The 19296-nt window shown below is 32.0% G+C and overlaps 1 protein-coding gene across 1 annotated transcript in view; it reads right to left on the reverse strand.

Annotated features, from left to right (window-relative positions):
• The window catches only part of Arp3 (Actin-related protein 3), a 44467-nt gene extending 29561 nt beyond the window's left edge, over nt 1-14906 (reverse strand). The window contains exons 1-4 of the mRNA XM_035352187.2: nt 14759-14906; nt 6390-6445; nt 1525-1649; nt 1166-1276 (exon numbers count right to left, since the gene is read on the reverse strand). Of these exons, the coding sequence (XP_035208078.1) occupies nt 1166-1276; nt 1525-1649; nt 6390-6445; nt 14759-14802 (336 nt within the window). The 5' untranslated portion in view covers nt 14803-14906. The remainder of the gene's footprint in view (nt 1-1165; nt 1277-1524; nt 1650-6389; nt 6446-14758) is intronic.
• Nucleotides 14907-19296: the final 4390 nt, after the last annotated feature.

A 19296-nucleotide genomic window follows, 5' to 3' on the forward strand; every position in this document is an offset into this window, starting at 1 on the left:
GTCCTCTTGGCATAACTTGTAACAGGATATACAATATTTATCTTTAAAACAATACTCTTTATTTATCCATATTGTCGAGAACTGATTATGCTCATTAACCCGCATGTAAAAGAAGTTGATGGCTTTAAAATACAGTGGAAATACTATTCCAGAATTAAAGAACCTTTGTTCAAGTCTCGATCTATGTAAATTTTAATAACAGCAAGCTAATGTGAAGATTAGATAAAGAGATCAATGACTTCAAAATGTAGTGGAAATACAAATGACTTAGGGAGCCCGAGTTCAAGTCTCTGTCAAAGTAAATTTTAACAATAGAATGCTATGATAAAAAATCAAGTAAGAAGAAATAAGCTTAAAAAAAAAAAAAAAAAAAAAAAAAAAAAAAAAAAAAAAATCAGGAAGAAGGTGTCAAGTGGAATGTAGCCCTTTGCAAAAAACTTTCAGTGCATTTTATGTAATTCACTTGCTTTCTAAAATTCTGCATTAATACTGCCATCAGAAGGATGCAGAATCCAGTGCAATACAATGAAGATATAATCAACAACAGTTTTTTAAACTAAAGGAGAATATTTAAAAAATACATAAATAAAAAAGAAGAATAAAATCAGTTATCACAAAAACTTAAGGGGGAAAAAAACGAAAAAAGATACAATCTGAATGATAAAATATTTACTACAATAGAAAGGTGGAATCAATAATTTTTTATAATTAAAGGAAAACATCAAAAAGAATACTCAAATTAAAAAGGAATCTGATTTCATCAAAATGCAAATGTATTTGGTTAATGTATATGTATAAAGTTAAACTGTTACTAGTTTTTTATTAAAAAAACATTCATACAAATTGCCAATTTGTGCAAGAAACAAATGGTATAAATAATACAGGAAAACGAGCATAAGTGCTGATGTGATTCAATGAAATTTCTTCATTTGTTTAAAAAAAAAAAAAAAAAAAACTGTTTGGATGACCCAATATTTGCATAAATTTTAGGCCAGACATTTTCTAGAATTAATTTTCAATATTTACTCATCGAAATATTTTCAATATTTACAATGGAAAGTATTAATTTATATTTACAGTAATGTTTTTAACTAAAGGCAATATTAGCATTGCAAAAAGTGAAAATAAGCATTACAAATGAGAAAATTTTTTTAAAAAATGGTACCAATAAAAAATGATGATCTTCTGGTTCAGCTCGAAGGTATTTAAAAATACACTGTTCCCAAAATCGTTCCATTAAATCCCAGTCTTCTACAATACCATGGCGAATAGGGTACTAAATTAGAAAAATTCATTGAAATGAGCACAAAAATGTTATAGGTTCAATACACATAGTTCCAAATATTTTTTATTATCAGAAATTTATATTAAATCATCAAAATTATATATATCATTTTCATTATCAGAAAAGTATCAAAGTTTCTGCACTAATTTTTTATTTGAAACTCAAGATCTAGCATAAGTACATAAAATCACAAGACTTTTAAGTATTAAAAAAAAACTTTAAAATTTTATGAAAGTTACCTTGACTGCATATCCTGTAGAATCAATAGCTTCATCTCCAATGTAAAAATCTAAATCATCTATGCCACGACCTAACCTCCTTATTGCTTGATCTCCTATTTTTGCAGTTTCTCTTATTGCTATAGCTTCAGAAATAGAATGGAAAAAAATATTAAAGGTTGATGAAGTAGCTACATGAAAAATATCTGCTTTTAATATATTAAGGAAATAAATATTAAGACTAAAAGAACATTTTGCAATTTTGATGTCAAAAATATTTGGTACGTTTTGTCAAGCAACACTTGGAAACAAATATAAATGTTGGTATAAAATTTAACTGCACACAAGAATAGCAACTTTGATAACATATACAGCTGTATATATTGTCAAGTTATTACATCCAAAATATACTTAAAAAAAAAAAAAAAAAAAAAAAAAAAAAAAGGGGGGGGGCAAATCTGAAAGGATTCAGATTTTAATGACCACTTATAAGAATTTTTTAGGTACTATTCTGTTAGAGCCGCCTCAGTTAAAAATGCGCCACTTTTGTTGGCCATCAATTGTTGCCAAGTATAAAATTATGAAATAATAATTCAAAAGACTCAAAAAATTGTTCTGCAAAAAGTGAATTTTTAAAATTTCACAATTCTTAAAGAAAGTAAATTGTTCCTTTAAATTTTTTAACCTAGAATATTCTGTACACAAATAAAAAATAACAAAACAAACTGAAATTTAATCTAAACAATTGGCATAAAGAATATTTATGCATAAATTTAAAAAAAAATGAAATTTAATATAAACAGGTAGTATAAAATGCTAAATATTCAATACTATAGAAAAATTCCAGTTTTTGAATATAACAGATACCATATAAATTCTATCAAATATGACACTAAATAGTGACAAGTAGTGCCCCACTGACTTTTATTATTTCCTTAGGTTGGGTATGGCATTCGGTTTTAGGGTCTACAAAATTATAACTGTGCCAGCATTTCTTAATTCCTCTTTCTTATATCCTTTTCAGCAGTCAGAAAATATAATGCTGCCAACTGCGATATTTTCCTGAATGACGGTCATCAATGTTGTAGCACAATGATCGGGAACGGCGACCAGAAAACATTCTTTGTCTTCTCCGAATACCCATTATTCTGGAGGAACACATCCAACTTTGTTTTTTTCTTTTTGTGCAAAGACTTTCTTCTGTTTCTATGATTTTGTTGGCTCCACTGATTTTATTTCTTTTACCAGATATCAAACTATTTGCACATACCTCCCTCAAATAATTATTTGAATTTTACTATTGTATTATGGCTGATTTCTAAGTGAAGTTGGCAAAATTCAATCGGCATCAATTCCTGACACCACACATAGATAAAACGAATGACACTGAGGAGAAAAAGGTACGAGCCTTCAAACCATGTTTTGATTCTCGATCCTTTTTTTTCTCACAGCAAGAACATATGTAACAACCATAGAGCTGTAATGTACTAGAGATAGAAATGGCAACCCTGAAGGGGAACAGGAATGCGAACCACGTGACATTTAGAACATTTCCCAAATCGTATTTCCCGCGAATCTTCCTTACCATTACAGTTCTATGGAGAATTTGTGAAGTGTTTTGCGTGTAAGTGCATTGTTTCGGACTTCAAGAATGATACTTTCGTGCTCCGCATATGGATGTACTTCCAGATATGTGAAAGATGGAGGAGTAACATTTCACAACTGAGCTTTTTCTAATGTTTTAAAACCTAATTTTATAAAATGTAGAGGTTTTTTTATCCACTCTACTTGCCTTTTTCTAATAAAAAATAGATTTTCTAATTTTATATAATATATGCATACTTGAAATAACATTTAAATAAAAGTATCTTAATATATATGTATGTTTCTAATAACTGTTTTCTGAAAAAAATGTTAAAATTTTAGTAATACAATATAATTTTAATTAGTCTAGTATTCTGCTTTGGCGACATTTTTTATACGCCAACAGACTGCTTTGAATGTGTTTGTTTATATATTCTTTGTATGCGTTTGCTCATGCGGACACGTGCGAAGTAGTAATGTATGTATTTAATACTTGGTAATGTTGATGTAACACTGTGTAAGAACTGCATAAAATTATGTTTTTTTTGGGGGGGGGACATGAATGACTTTATTTTATCCCCTTTTCTTGCATCCAAATATAACAAATTTGTTTACCTTCAATCACGTATTTTCTTTCTTATATCATGTTTCTGGCATTTATTCAAATATTAAGAATTTGTTAAGTATTAAGAAAATAGCAATTATATAGCAGTTAAATTTCAAAACTTTAATAGTTTTAAGTTTCTTTTTAAAAATAATGAACATTATTTAAATTCTACTTTCTAAAATTATTTAAAATAAGTGCGACTACATTGTGCAACGTGCATAATATATATATATATTTGCTAGTAAAAGGAAGTCTTAATTTACCACCTTTTTGTTTCATAATTTAATTATTTACCACTCTCGCTCTTCCTTTTAACTTATATCTGCTATATTGACATTCATTTTTAGTTCATTTTATTTAATATCTTTCTCACTTTGATTTGCCTACTCTGTTGTTCTCTGTAATACACCGTATTAACATTAAATTTCCTTTTCGTATTAACATTAAATTTCCTTTTCGCATTAATATTAAATTTCCCTTTTGTATTAACATTAAATTTCCTTTTCGTATTAATATTAAATTTTCTTTTTTGTACTATTTTCTGTTTTCACTCATTCTTCTTATGTTATCTATTTTTTTATTTTTTATTCTGTCCTAAGTACTAAAAAGGCCTTTTTTATTTATTTATTTTTTAGTTTGCTATTAGTTTATTATTTAGTTATTAGTTTATTATTTAGTTTGTTCTCTCCAGTTTTTCTTATTTTATTTTAAATTTTGTAGACGCCGATGGACATATTGCAAAATATTATTCTACAGCATGAAAATTATTTAAATTTTAAAAATTAAAATTTAAAATAAAGTTAAATTTTAAAATAAAGTGTCCAATTTTAGGAAAATTATTAATTTTGGCTGGTGTTTATCGATCTAACGTCTTCTGCAAATTCAACGGCAGCTTCTGCGAAATGACGCCTTTCCAAGTTCGCATTTCGAACTGAGAGAAAAGAGAGGAAAAAAAATCGCCAGCCATGGCGATAGTACGCCAAAGTCTGGATTCAGTTCCATTTCATGCCCAAACTCTTACAGCTCATTCCTGTGCCACTTTTTCACCCGGTTCTGAATGGCGATGCTCCGTCTAGTATATAACAGGTCTATGGTAACAACGGCATATAGGAGCTTTGTTTGAGTCAAAAGTTAACTTTATCAAATGATTTTGAGAACAAAGTCAATTGCTATGAATTATTCCTTTATCCTGAAGGATGGCAGCCTCTTTGTCATAAAGTAACTGCCAAACTGTGTAATATCACACACACACACACAAAAAAAAAAAAAAAAAAAAAAAAAAAAAAAGGGGCGATAAGGTGATGATATTTCGAATGAAAACTAGAAATCTCAAGCCTTGATATTTCAAATATTAATTTCTCAAGCCACAATATTTGGTGTGTTGTTGTAGCATTGTTTTCTTCTCATATTTTCCTTCATTTTTAACTGATGCCACTCCAATAGAAGAGTACTGTTCGTTAGTTTTTCTATGCTCTTGAGCTGGCATGTACTAGTCTGCTGGTGTGTTGTAGCGTTGTTTTCTTCTTATATTTTCCTTCATTTTTAACTGATGCCACTCTAACGGAAGAGTAGCGTTCGTTAGTTTTTCTATGCTCTTGCTGAGTTGGCATGTACTAGTCTGCTGTTGCACTTACTCCCGCTAACCCATTTCTTTTATAATTATATAATTATATTAATAATATATTGTGTTATTAATTAAGCATCATTTTCTTCCCACTTGTGCCATATACAAGTCAAGAACAAAGTTACAAAAATTTTAAAAGCAGCATAATATCACATGTTTAGAATTCCTGATCCTGCATTGAGAGTTGGCATTTTTTTTACATTTTTTTCAGTCTTTTCTTAGTTCCTTGTATCAATATTCAGTTTTCTTGCAAAACTTTCCCTTATCTTTTTACTGTTAACGTTTTATGTATTAACTTCAAGTTAAGCTCTTTGCACTTATGTCACATAAAATTCAATTCAACAGCAACTTACAAAATATTTAAAAACAACATATCTTTAGAATATCTGATAGATAATCTCACAAGCTGGAGATAAAAATGTTTTATTCCGTACAGTGTCGCCACTGGTTGCTTCCAAATTGGCAAGTTCATTAATCAGAAACGCATTATAAATGAAAGTTTTACAAAATATGAAATTCAAAATTCGGGCTTCCAGGTGCACATGTTCGGATGGAGGACTAGGTTATTCAAAATTAGATGGCCCTAGGTACTCACAGCATAAGTATCACACATACATGCATACTTCATCATTAATTTTCCTTAAAAAAATACAGAGTAATAATATTTGATGGTAACAATTCGAAAAGCGATTCGCCTTTTATAGTGGACAAAGAAGTTTTGTCCGTATGGATGACACTTTCTTTTGAAAGAATTCTTAATTATAATCATACATCATCTGGCAATTGGCAAATTGAGTAATCCCCACTAATTTTTCTTTAACAAATATCAGCACTTCAACAAAGAACAATATAAGGCTTGGGAGAAAATCAATTATTCATAATAATCTTGATGCTCACTTGCTAATTCATAGCTATTCACAAAGTGAAATAAACAGATACAAATATTTAGTGCTTTGGTGCATCATTATGATTGGCATCCTGTACATCAAAAAGTACAATATATATATATATAAACAATTGAATTATATATACCCAACTGATAACATTTGGGAGTAATTAAAATCATTTTACCAGAAGGAATAATGAACTGTGGTTCCCTATTGCCAGCAAATCCAAGCTTTGTATATCTAAAAAATATGGAATCTATTATTAATATATTATATTCCTAGCTCAAAATATTTTGTGTATAAAATAGTACAATATATGTTTTACATGAAAAGACATATAACTCAAGTTGCATTTTTCTTGCAGTAAGATGAAAAATGACTATTCTTTACTTTGTTAGATTTATTATACAAAAATAAACTGTATAAGCATAGTAGAAAACTAGGTAAAACTATATTTGACGGTGCCACCTTGGCGGTACATAGACATAGAGTTTATGCAGTTCTTTGATTTGTTATTTTAGCTTTGTTTAGCGGCGATTTTCGTGCAAAAAAATCGCCGCTAAACAAAGCCAAAATAACAAGTCTTGGTATCCATGTATATCACATTCACAAACTATTTTCACTCAAAAAAAAAAAAAAAAAAAAAAAAACACAGAATTGCGCAAACTCGGGATCTTGCACAAAAAATATATAATCTCAATAAACTCCACTTTAAATCAAACAATGAAATAACATAAAAAAGCACTATGCACTACACAAAGGAAATAGCCACCTACCTTATTCAGAAATTTTTATGTCTTCAGTGTGTGGCACACAATATTCCTAAACAGCATCAAAAAATTTTCCTCAAACCATGTTCTCTTTCTAATGGAACGCTTTATATGGTGACCATTTGATACTTTCTCGCGACAAACCCATCTGAATGATCTTTACATTCGACCATATGTATTTCCTTTGTACAAACAGGACACTTATAAATGCTACTAAGTAAGCCTTCATTTACACACCAGTCAATTAATGCTTCCTCCCCCCTTCATTCCAAATCCTATAGAAATTTCAAATTAATCTTACCACATTCAGCCGTTTTATAATGTAAACGACAAAATAAGCAACTTCCTATCCAACACACAAACAAGCCCTTACAAATCTTTTCCCATCAGTCAAATTCACACAACCAATTACATCATAATAGGGTTTTCATAACATTCAACTACTCAGGTTCCCATAAATGAAACAACAACTTGGCGAGGGCACCGTCAAATATAGGCCGGCCGAAAACTATTTTTGACAGGTTAAACATGTAAAAAATTACATACTACAAATAATGCTAAAGTTTTCACAATATGTAAGATTTTATTACCGCATTTGCCAGCATATAAGATGCACCCCTTTTTTTATGCACATTTTTAAAGGATAAAACTTTTACTGATCATTATAATTAATTTACAGTATTTTAAATATATAAAGTAATACAAATACGAAGTAATACTTTCTGCAAATACCTAATCTATCTGGGAAAGAACACCTTTTAATCTTCTTCGTCAAAACCCAGACTAAGGGAATCTTCTTTGTCAAAACCCAGACTAAGGGACCTAGACTAGTCTCCAGAGCTAAGTGAAGAGTCACTTGAAACATCTTCTAAATCAGCATCCGAGTCCCCATACAACAAATTGTCTTATGTACCATCCAGTGCATTACAAATGCCACACTTCTTGAATGATTTAACCACTGTCTCTGTTTTCGCAGCATCCCACGAAGCTTTGACCCATTCACAAACTTGCAAAATGCTAACTCTGAATAAATTGAGTATCAACGTATAAAACATAGTATATCGAGGTACAAGACGCACCTCGTTTTCCAGATCTATATTCGAAGAAAAAAAGCACCAGCAAATACAGTAATTCAAAAATTTAATAAACTGTATTTTTTTCAAATGCTAAAATTATCACTACTATTTTAACATTACCTTCTAAGCAAGTTAACGTTGGGCATTATTCTCAAACCTCGATTTTATTTGTTTGAATCTATATATATATGTAATAATTTCTGTAAATATCTTGATGATTAGAAGGCAGCTGTATAGATATATATGATGACATTCACAGACAGACATGGCTGAAGACAACATGATTTATTGCTGGACATTCTTGAGATACATATTGTCGATTATATATCATTATGGGTATAATATGCAATCTCACAATTTTGGGTACTTGTTGTCAAGAGCAGCTTTGCAGAGAATGTTGATTTGGCATGTTTCTGCATTAACGAGAAGCAAACATTTATGGTTACTAATCTGTACATATGCGTTTCTTCTAGTGTCACTTTTAAAATACAATGATTTTTTTGTTCAAGCTTATACAGTCAAAAGTCGTTAATTCGGACACCCATAATCCAGAATGATCTATAATCCGGACCTTAAAGCTAAAAACTTTCTGCGCATGCGGCGCGTTGACACATGTGTGTAAGACTTTTTACCACTGTGCATATGCGTGTGCGCAAGCGCAGAATAAGTTTTTGCGTGCACGTTTTATGTATAACGGACGGCATAATCTAAAATTATCTAATTATCTATTTCAGTTAATGTTGATGATTGCGTTGTTCCTTAATCTTCGAATTGGATCCGGATTATTATTTTTTGCAGACTGTAAGAGCAATTTTATAAAAGTAAACCTGAACTTTCGATTATGTCAAATAGAATTTCTGATTCTGGAGCTCCCAAAGGATCCTACAAAACGAAAGTATGTTTTGATGTCTATCAAACAAAAAGTGAAATTGCTGCAAAAAATGGATAAAGACATGAAGAATGTGACAGAGAGGTTAGTGAAAACGAAAAAATTTCGATTGACAAGTTAGTCGGTATTCTCGACACAACAATTAACGGGACTTGAACAGCGGAACTTTGTAACTGAACAAGAAATTGTGTCTGTTTATAGAATTAAAGAGAAAGTATTATCACATAAAACGAAGCAACTTAAAACAACTTACATTGAAAGAAATGTTTAATAAAGTAAACAAATAAATATTAAGCTTTTTTTTGTAAATTTTGATACCCATTAGATTATAATTGTTCTTTATTTCATAAATTAAGGTTTCATATTTTTAATTTTAGAATTCCTGCATGCCATCTTTTGAGATTTAAACTGATGATCTATAATCCGGAATCGCCGAAGTCCCGACGAATCCGGATTAACGACTTTTGACTGTAGTTCACATTTCCTTGGCTCGTAAAAATTTTCACTATAAAATACAGCAATTATTTCAAAGGTTATCAATCTGCGCATATGCACTTCTTCTACCTATGGTTTCAAAATATAAAGGATTTTTCTATGTGCTCACAGTTCACATTTCATTGACTAACGAATATTTTCACTTTTAAATTATAATGATTTTTCACTGCAAATATTTATCATACTTATAAGGTATAGCTTTCTTTTCAGTTTATGTTTCCAATCTACCATAAAATGAAAAGAAAGCTATACCTTTTTACAAGAAAAAGGTGATGAAATTTGAAATGAAAAACGAAAGAATTTGTAAAAATGTGCATTATATGTTGGAAAAGAAACTATTCACATTGCAATGTCAGCAGCTATAAAAAGAAGAAAAGCCTTCATGCTGAGAATTGGTTTCATTGATCACAAATATTTTTTCTTACGGCTATCAATGAAATAGTGAAACAAAAAGCACATATATACAGCTCACCATCAGCTGGAATATTTAGCAGAGTTCACGTTCAGGCACTAAGTTAGCCACGATATTGTATTAAGAGGCATATCTAGCAGCAATTGCTGGATTGTGGCCACTAGGAAGTGCTTGTAAAAAATGGAATTTCTTTTATGTATGTTATTCTTTCAAAATATAGTAATAAAATGTGCACTATAATAAATTAAATATTTTAAAATTTATGATTTCATTTGAAAATAAGGTGCATAATGGGTATTTTGTAATGAAAAACTACTATACTGCCAGAGTGCAATTACGTCTATTTCTCACAAATGTACAAATTGGTAACCATTTGTTTCTCACCAAGGCCACTGCAGAAAGCAAGTACTCAATTTTGTATAGCTAAGCACATCTCTAGATAATGGATTAAGTAGAGAGATGAACAGCACATGTTAGCAGCTGCAAGGCGAAACAGCAAAATAAATATGCATTCAGCCAGCAAGGAGAGAGATAGTAGGTTTTCCCAAGGTATTGCCAAGTGGTATTAGTTGTTCAGGAAATCTGGAAGCCCAGTGCGTGAAATAGGTTTCTCAGTACTCCTAATGTTAATAATGTTGGCGAAATTAGCCTTAGGGGAAATTTTTTTTTTAGCTTTTGTCATTAAAAAGGGGCTGTTTCTGCGAATATCCCCAAACGTGTTGTGATAAATTTAGATTTGGAATATTTTTTGTAATACAGTCAAAAGTCGTTAATCCGGACATCCATAATCCGGACCTCAAAGCTACAAACTTTCTGCGCATGCATAAACGCATAATGCATTTATGCATGTGCAGAAAGTATTAATAAAAAATAATATAAATTAATAGAAAGTATAATAAAAACTATAATTAATAGAAAGTATAATAAAAAAATATTAATGCGTTTATGCATGCGCATATGCTATTACACATGAGCATAATACTTTTACGCATGTGCATATGCATTTACACATGCACATTTAATGTATAACGGACGGTATAAGCTAAGCTAAACTTATCTAATTATCTATTTCAGTTAATGTTGCTGATTGCGTTGTTCCTTAATCTTCAAATTGGATCCGGCTTATTATTTTTTTGCAGACTGTTAGAGCAATTTTATAAAAGTAAGCTTGAACTTTCGATTATGTCAAAAAGAATTTCCGATTCTGGAGCTGCCAAAGGATCTAGAAAGCGAAAGCATGTTTCGATGTCCATCAAACAAAAAGTGGAATTGCTGCAAAAAATGGGTAAAGGCATATCCTTTTTTTCTAACCATTCCGAAATCTGTTTATCAATTTCACGCTGCTCTGCGGGGGTGGGGAGAAACATCGTGGCGTGCAATGAACTGGAAGTTGATCTGTCAGCACTATCCTTATCTTCAGGGCAGATGTTTTTATTCTATTTGGCTTATAATTCTTTACTAAATGTAGTATTTCATCTCGATGTACTCCATCTTTGATATGATTTAAATCAAATTCCTTGTCATTATAAATAACACGAATACACATCAAATAGTTTTCTGGTTGCAATTTTCTAATTTCGACTATGCGTAATGTATGCTTTACACATGCGCGCGTTGAAAGAAATGTTTAATAAAGTAAACAAATAAATATTACGCTTTTTTTTGTAAATTTTGATATCCTTTAGATCATAATTGCTCTTTATTTCATAAATTACAATTTCATATTTTTAATTTTGTAATTTCTGCATGCTATCTTACCAGTTTAAATTGATGATCTATAATCCGGAAAAAACGATAATCCGGAATCGCCAAAGTCCCGACGAGCCTGGATTAAAGACTTTTGACTGTAGTAACCCTTTTGTATGGACCCGGGTTTTTGGTTGTTACCATTCTTTTGAATTACTGCATTTGGTTGCAAGTACATGGTATGGTCCTGTATTTTGAACATCCTATTATTTTACTTGCTACTATTGTAAATTTGAGGTTTTTGTATCAGTTAGATGATGGATGAAAGATGTTTGATTTTTGTATGAAGCTGGTTTTTGTATCAGTTAGATGATGGATGAAAGATGTTTGATTTTTGTATGAAAGCTGGTTTAATTCTTGATAGATATGAATGAGCCGAAACGACAAAAAATTTAATTAAATTGCTTACATGGAGGATGGAGGAGATGGTCGTGGGAAGCCTAAACATATGCATGTGAGAAAAAGGTATATAAAATTGACATTTCATTTATTTATTCATTTCTGTGTGTTAATTTTTGTTAAAGGATTTGTTGTTTAATGATTTTATGTTAGGAAATATGTATTTTGGGTTATTTATTCCTCTCTGTTTGAGTATTTTTGGTTATTTATTCTTCTCTGTATGTTAAGACAGTGGCGAATTTTTTTCTGGTTAACACGATAGTTTTATCTTTGTTTTAGCTTCCTGATTTTGTTTACGTGAAAATAGATCAATGTGTACATGAACAAAGTTCAGTGCGCAATGCTTAGTTTGTGCAGTTCTCCGATTTTTTTTTTTAAGTTAAAAAAAAAATAGGTTGATGTGTACATGGACACAGAGTTTGTATAAGTGTTTGACTTCTTGTTTTAGTTTTGTGTAGCAGGTGGAAGGATTGGCCCCATCTTGAAACTGGTGCCGATCCTTCGTGGCGCTAATCTTGGCGTCAAAAAAGAAATGCTTCGCCAAGGGGTACAGTAGAGTAAATTTTAACCGGAATTTTGATAATAATTGGATTTGATTGGATAAAAGATATCCGCATTGCTAAGCTTACATAAGGTGGCACTTCAGATTCATATACAGTACAAAGACCGAAATCCGATTCCGGATTTGGGATTTTTCCAGATATTAAATCATCAATTTAAATCTGGTAAGATGGCATGCAGAAATTATACAATTAAAAGTATGAAATTGTAATTTATGAAATAAAGAGCAATTATGATCTAAAGGGTATCAACATTTACAAGAAAAAAAAAGCTTAATATTTATTTGTTTACTTTATCATAAACATTTCTTTCAAAGTAAGTTGTTTAAGTTGCTTCATTTTTTTTGTGCTAATACTTTCTCTTTAATTATATAAACAGACATAATTTCTTGTTCAAAGTTGCTGTAATTGCTGTGTCGAGAATACAAAAAGTTTGGATTATAAAAAACGTCTCATCCCTTAATTTTGCCCAAATTGCTTCCCCAAATTCCAAAAATTTTGTCTTTCCTAAATTCTGCCGTCCCATGCCGACATATTCTGCTTCCGCTTCTGGGTTTATGGTGAATAACATATCAGTTATTCTTAATTAAAATAGCACTAAATGTAATCTTTTGGCCTATGAGTTTCAATAACAAAATCTATTTTTAGCATATGAAAAATTTTTGTTGAATTTTTCCTTGTCAATATTTCTTAGAGTATTAAAAAATTTATAATCATCGCCAAGCATAATGTGAGCATAAAAGGTTGCCATACTCTTGTTATTCAATTACTAATATATAAAAAAAAAAGTTTAGACATCACTGCATGAGTTATTACTGAAGCTGTCATGTATTGATAAACATGTGGTGATGAAAGCAAAATATAACAAATAATGATTCGCCAGCTCGGCATCAGGGATATAAAATAGATGAATGTTTCGGTCTGAGATGTATGCCAAGCAGACATTCAACGGAGCTAAATTATTAATCTCACAAATTTATATTTACATGATTGTTTCTCCATAACGAGGTATTTTATTTAGTGCCTAAATGAAATTAAGAATTGTAATTTTTAAGTGAAAATCTCCACATTTTTTTTTTCATGGAAGGAAAAATCAAATGCGCATGCATAAAGCATACAAAAAAAAAAAAAAAAGTTTGTGGCTTTGAGGTTCGGATTTCAGATCATTGCAGATAATGGACGTCTGGATTTCGGACTTTGTACTGTCTTGTAAACAGCTTGTAGTTTTAGGGCAGGAAGGGGAAATGAACAAATTAAAATGAGGAATAAAAAGGAATATTGCCAAATTTCAGTTAGACGTTTGTTTCCTATTTTATAGCTTACATGCACACAGATATATATATATATATATGTATACAGAGAGAGAAAGAGTAGAACTTCTACAACCAGATCTTTATTCCATTATTCTCAAAAAATTCTTTTACAAACTTTTTTTTTATGCCTGAAGAAGCAAGATTGTGTGATTGCCCTTGAAACTGATAAGATTTTATCTAAAATCTATGCTAAAATAAAGTTGCGATTTTAACTAATTTTATACGATTTTAACTAGTTCAAAGTTTGACTGTATATGCATATATACGTATGTGTGTGTTTATAAAATCTAAGACAAATACTCAAATTTCCTGACCACCTTATAAAAACAAATCTTTTCATCCTCTAAAAGGTAAAGTTATCTTTTCTCAGCATATAATTTTACATAATATGAAAACGAAAAATTAAATTGTAAACAGATTAGCAATTAATGAAAAATAACATAATTTTCTTTCCTTTTTTGTTTTGCAATCAGAAATATTTAAAATCCTTCGATGCACTGGCATATTTAACTTTTTAAAAGTATTTCAGTACAAAATGCATACTTTAAAATATAATTTTACCTTCATGCAGTACAGAAGTTAGAAATTAAGTAATTAACAAAACACCGGTTCAGGAAACAACATCTGACTGAAATTAAAGAGCCACACACAAAGAATCACCAATACAAATCTAAGTACTGAAACACAGTTTGGACATTATAAATTCCATTTGAAATATTTTACTATCTGAAACATTTTCAATTTAAATACATTAAAACGACAGTGGAAACAAAAATCAATAATTCTTGTATTTAACAGTGGAGCACTACATGATTTAGAAAAAGTGAAATTTCATACAGACATGAGTATTTCCACAGGGTATTCAAATTTTTAAAAAATACTTTCTTACATACCCTGTTCCATTGTCTATGACAATCGCCGGTAATCTTCCAGCCATTAAATAATATTTAAATAGTTTTATAGAAACACACAACGCCCGTCAGTTATCATAAACCGATGTCAACACGGTTGTGGTTAGAATGCATATTTCCGGGAGGAAGTTGATTTGCAAAACCTGCGCATGTGGAGAAACATAGTACTATACTCCGAAGAATCGAATAACACAGTGTTTCCCAATCTTTTTTATGCTATGCCCTACATTAGCCTTTCTAAAATTCTTATGCCCTCTATCATAGACATAATACTCAGAAGTTGAAATGTACTCTGAAGAAACTTGAATGATATGTTTTTTTAGGAAGAAATCATTACGAAATTATTGAGCAAACCCAGTAGGTAAATTAACCAGTAGGTCAGGTCCTTGCATGTTCCCGAAGAAAGTAAGACGGAACATTGAACCTGATAACCTAAGGAACTTCGCCGATTATTAGATCACACCAAACGCAATCTACGCGACTTAAAAACGTTAGAGTACAATCTTGATAGGCTATCTAATGCAATTTTAATAAATATTCTCCTTCAGAAAATCGACAAGGAAACGCGGAAGCAATTTGAGCTTACCTTAAAATCTAAAGATGTTCCATTACTCGATGAATTTTAAAAATTTCTTGAAAACCGAAGTTTGGTACTAGAAAGCATTCATAAAAATATGCCTTTCAAATTTCCTCCTAAAACCCAGTATCGGTGCAAAACCAAAAGGTTTTGTTATAAATTCAATTCATTCCAACTCAAAAAATGTATCCATTGTAAAGGAAACCATGCCCTCTTTAAATGTAGTGCGTTCAAACAAATGAATGTTGAAAATAGGCACATTATCGTCAAAAATAAAAAATTATGTGTGAATTGTCTAAAAACTCATTCGGGAGAATGCAATTCAAACTTTTCCTGCAGTCACTGTTTTCGAAAACATCATTCCCTTCTCCATATGGACAATGACCCTCAGGGTCCTACGGAAACTCCCTGCTTTCCTCCAAACCAGGGGAAAACAAACCTCTCCGAAGAAGCTTCGGGTGAAAATATACAGCAAGCAGTACATAGTCTTGCATCCATTTCCGGTGCGGGAAATTCTGTTTTACTGAGTACGGTGGTTATTTATGTGACGAATGTGTTCGGGCAGCGCTGCAGAATAAGAGCCTTACTGGACTGCGGTTCGCAAATGAGCCTCATCACCAAAGAATGCGCAGAATTTTTGGGTTTGAAAACTAAACCCATCCGAACGCACATTTCGGGAATAAGTGGTTCAGCTCATTCAATCAAAGCGAAGATTTTAGCCCATATTTCGAACGAAACAGAGACTTTTTCTCACAATTTAGAATTATGTATTATTCCAAAAATAACAGATGTAATTCCTTCGACACAACTGGATATTTCTAATTTAACGATACCGCAGGACATTAAATTAGCAGACCCTAACTTCTATACACCTGGTAAAATCAATATATTGATAGGAAATGAGTTATTCTTTAACATCTTGAAGGAAGGTAGAGTTCAAGAGCTGAATGGAAACATCATACTGCAAAACACAGAATTTGGTTATTTAATGACAGGGGTTCTACCTGCTGTTAATAGTCAATCCTATTGTTATTTGATAAAGGAATCAAGTCTCGATAATGCAATTAAGAAGTTTTTTCCAATTAGAATCCTTCCCAGGAGATGGTAAGGAAGTCGTAAAGAATGAAGAAGAAATATTTTGCGAAGGGCATTTTAACGAAACATACTTGCGTGATAAAACAGGTAGATACATAGTAAAATTACCTATGAAGGATGATGCTACTTCTATGCTGGGTTCATCTAAAGAAATTACTGTTAAGAGACTGAATACAATTTGGAATCGTCTTGATGCTAATAAGACTATGGCTAATTTGTATAAGGAATTTATGAACGAATATTTAAACTTAAATCACATGGAACCTGTTATGCCCGTGGATAACTGTGACACTTGTTACTACATTCCCCATTATGCAGTTTATCGCCCGGAGAAAACTTCAACTCGATTAAGAGTTGTTTTCGATGCATCGTGTAAATCATTCAGTGACTATTCGCTAAATTCAATTCTATTGAACGGAGGCACAATTCAAGAAGATCTTTTTTCTATAGTTTCCACGTTTAGAAAACATCGCTTTGCCTTTAGTGCCGATATTAAGCAGATGTATCGACAAATACTCATACATCCATCGCAAAGAAATTTACAGAGAATTGTTTGGAAGCCAAGCCGTGAGGCTCCAGTTCAAGTGTATAGGTTACGTACGGTTACATACGGCACTACTAGCGCGCCGTTTTTAGCCATGAGAACCTTAAAGGCATTGGCAGCTGACGAACAGGACCATTTTCCCAGGGCGGCTGCGGTCACATCTACGGATTTTTATATGGATGATATTCTGACAGGAGGAAATACTTTAGAAGAAGCAAAGAAGCTTCAGTCTGAATTAGTACAAATGCTTCGTCGTGGAGGTATGGAGCTACATAAATGGGTGTCCAATCATCCTGAGCTGCTGCATGATATTTCAACACAGGAATATTCCTTTGAATCTCAAGAAAGTGTAGTGAAGACGCTATAAATGCTCTGGAAACCGAAGGATGATCACTTGACTTTCAAAACCGCTGTGAACAATTAAGATAGCTTTACTAAAAGTCATGTGTTATCTGAAATAGCTAAGCTTTTTGATCCATTGGGTCTCATCGGACCTGTAGTAACGAGGGCAAAAATATTCATGCAGAGACTATGGCTGCTGAAACTGGACTGGAACGAGGAATTACCTCCCAAGGAATTGTGTGAATGGAAAAATTCCTTTCCGAGCTTTAGTTAATCGATCAATTGAATATTCCCAGATATGTTTTAACTGAACATTCCGTTAGAACTGAGATCCATGGGTTCTCGGACGCTTCGGAAAAGGCTTATATTGCAGCTATTTACATCCGTTGTATTACCACTGATGGAATGAATTATTCCAATCTGCTTTGTAACAAATCCAGAGTTTCTCCTATAGAGCCTGTTACAATTCCACGTCTTGAATTGTGTGGAGCATTACTTCTGTGTAGGCTTGTGTCAAAGGTAATAACAGCTCTGCAACTAAGTATCGATGATGTTTATTTGTGGTGTGATTCTACTATTGTTCTAGCATGGATAAACACGCCTGCGTACAAGCTCAAAACTTTTGTGAGCAATCGAATTGCTGAAATTCAAAACTTGAGTCACCAATTTAAATGGGGTCATGTTGCCTCAAAGGAAAATCCAGCGGATATAATATCCCGAGGAACAGAAATTAGTGAACTTTTGGTTAGTGGTGGTCAGGTCCTGAGTTCCTCAATCAGCAACTTCCATTTTCAGAATGCATTTCTTATTCGTCGGACAAGGAGTATGAGAAAGAACTGAAACAATCATCGAATCCAGTTCTGACTTTGACAATGAATGAACATTTTATAGACTCTTTTTTGAAACTTTCCAATAATTTTCCTAAGTTAATCAGAAGTCTCAGTTTTATTTTCAGATTTATCTTAAATTGTAAATCCCAGGATAAGATGCAGGGATATTTAACTATAGATGAGATGAAAAGTCTGAGGAGTTTCTTATACGGCATGCCCAATTAACTGCCTTTAATTCGGAAATTACAGCTCTTCGACGAGGTAAACCTATTCCAGCACAAAGTAAGTTAAAAGGTCTTGACCCTTTTCTAGATGAGAATTCTCTTTTAAGAGTTGGAGGAAGATTAAAAAACTCTAATTTATTATTTGATTGTAAACACCAGTTAATTTTGCCTCATACTAATAGAGTTACTGTATTGATTTTTGAATATTTTCATAAGAAGTACCTACATATTGGAGCGCAGGGTTTACTTCATCAGGTGCGTTTGAAATATTGGCCCATTCACGGCAAGGGCTTGGCTCGTAAGATAGTTCATGCTTGTGTGATTTGTTTTAAAAACAAACCAATTGCAGCAATTCAGGTCATGGGTAATCTTCCCACTGAGCGTATAACTCCAACTTCACCCTTTCTTAATTGTGGCATTGACTTTTGCGGACCATTTCATGTACAATTCAAGGGTCAACGCAAGGGCATTTTTTCTAAAATATATGTTGCTGTATTTATATGTTTGTCCACAAAGGCAATCCATTTGGAGGTAGTGACAGACTTGACGTCTGAAGCCTTTATAGCAGCTCTTAAGCGATTTTGTTCGAGAAGAGGGAAAACTCTTCCATCATTACAGATAATGCCACAAATTTTAAGGGGGGCTCATACAGAGTTAAGGCGTTTACAGAAATTGATTAGAAAACCAAATGAGGCGTTATCCAGCTATTTCACCTCAGAATCTATAGTCTGGAAATTAATTCCCCCTAGATCACCGAATTTTGGTGGACTGTGGGAAGCGGGAGTTAAATCCTTTAAGCACCATCTTAAAAGAACTATGGAAAGTACTAAGGTTACCATGGAAGAATTTCTTACAATCATTACTCAGATTGAAGGAATTTTAAATTCACGCCCGTTAACCTCTATGTC

Source organism: Stegodyphus dumicola, chromosome 4 (genome assembly GCF_044657685.1).
Source record: "Stegodyphus dumicola isolate Sdum_Otavi_A_Nest chromosome 4, ASM4465768v1".
NCBI classification, from domain to species: Eukaryota; Metazoa; Arthropoda; class Arachnida; order Araneae; family Eresidae; genus Stegodyphus; species Stegodyphus dumicola.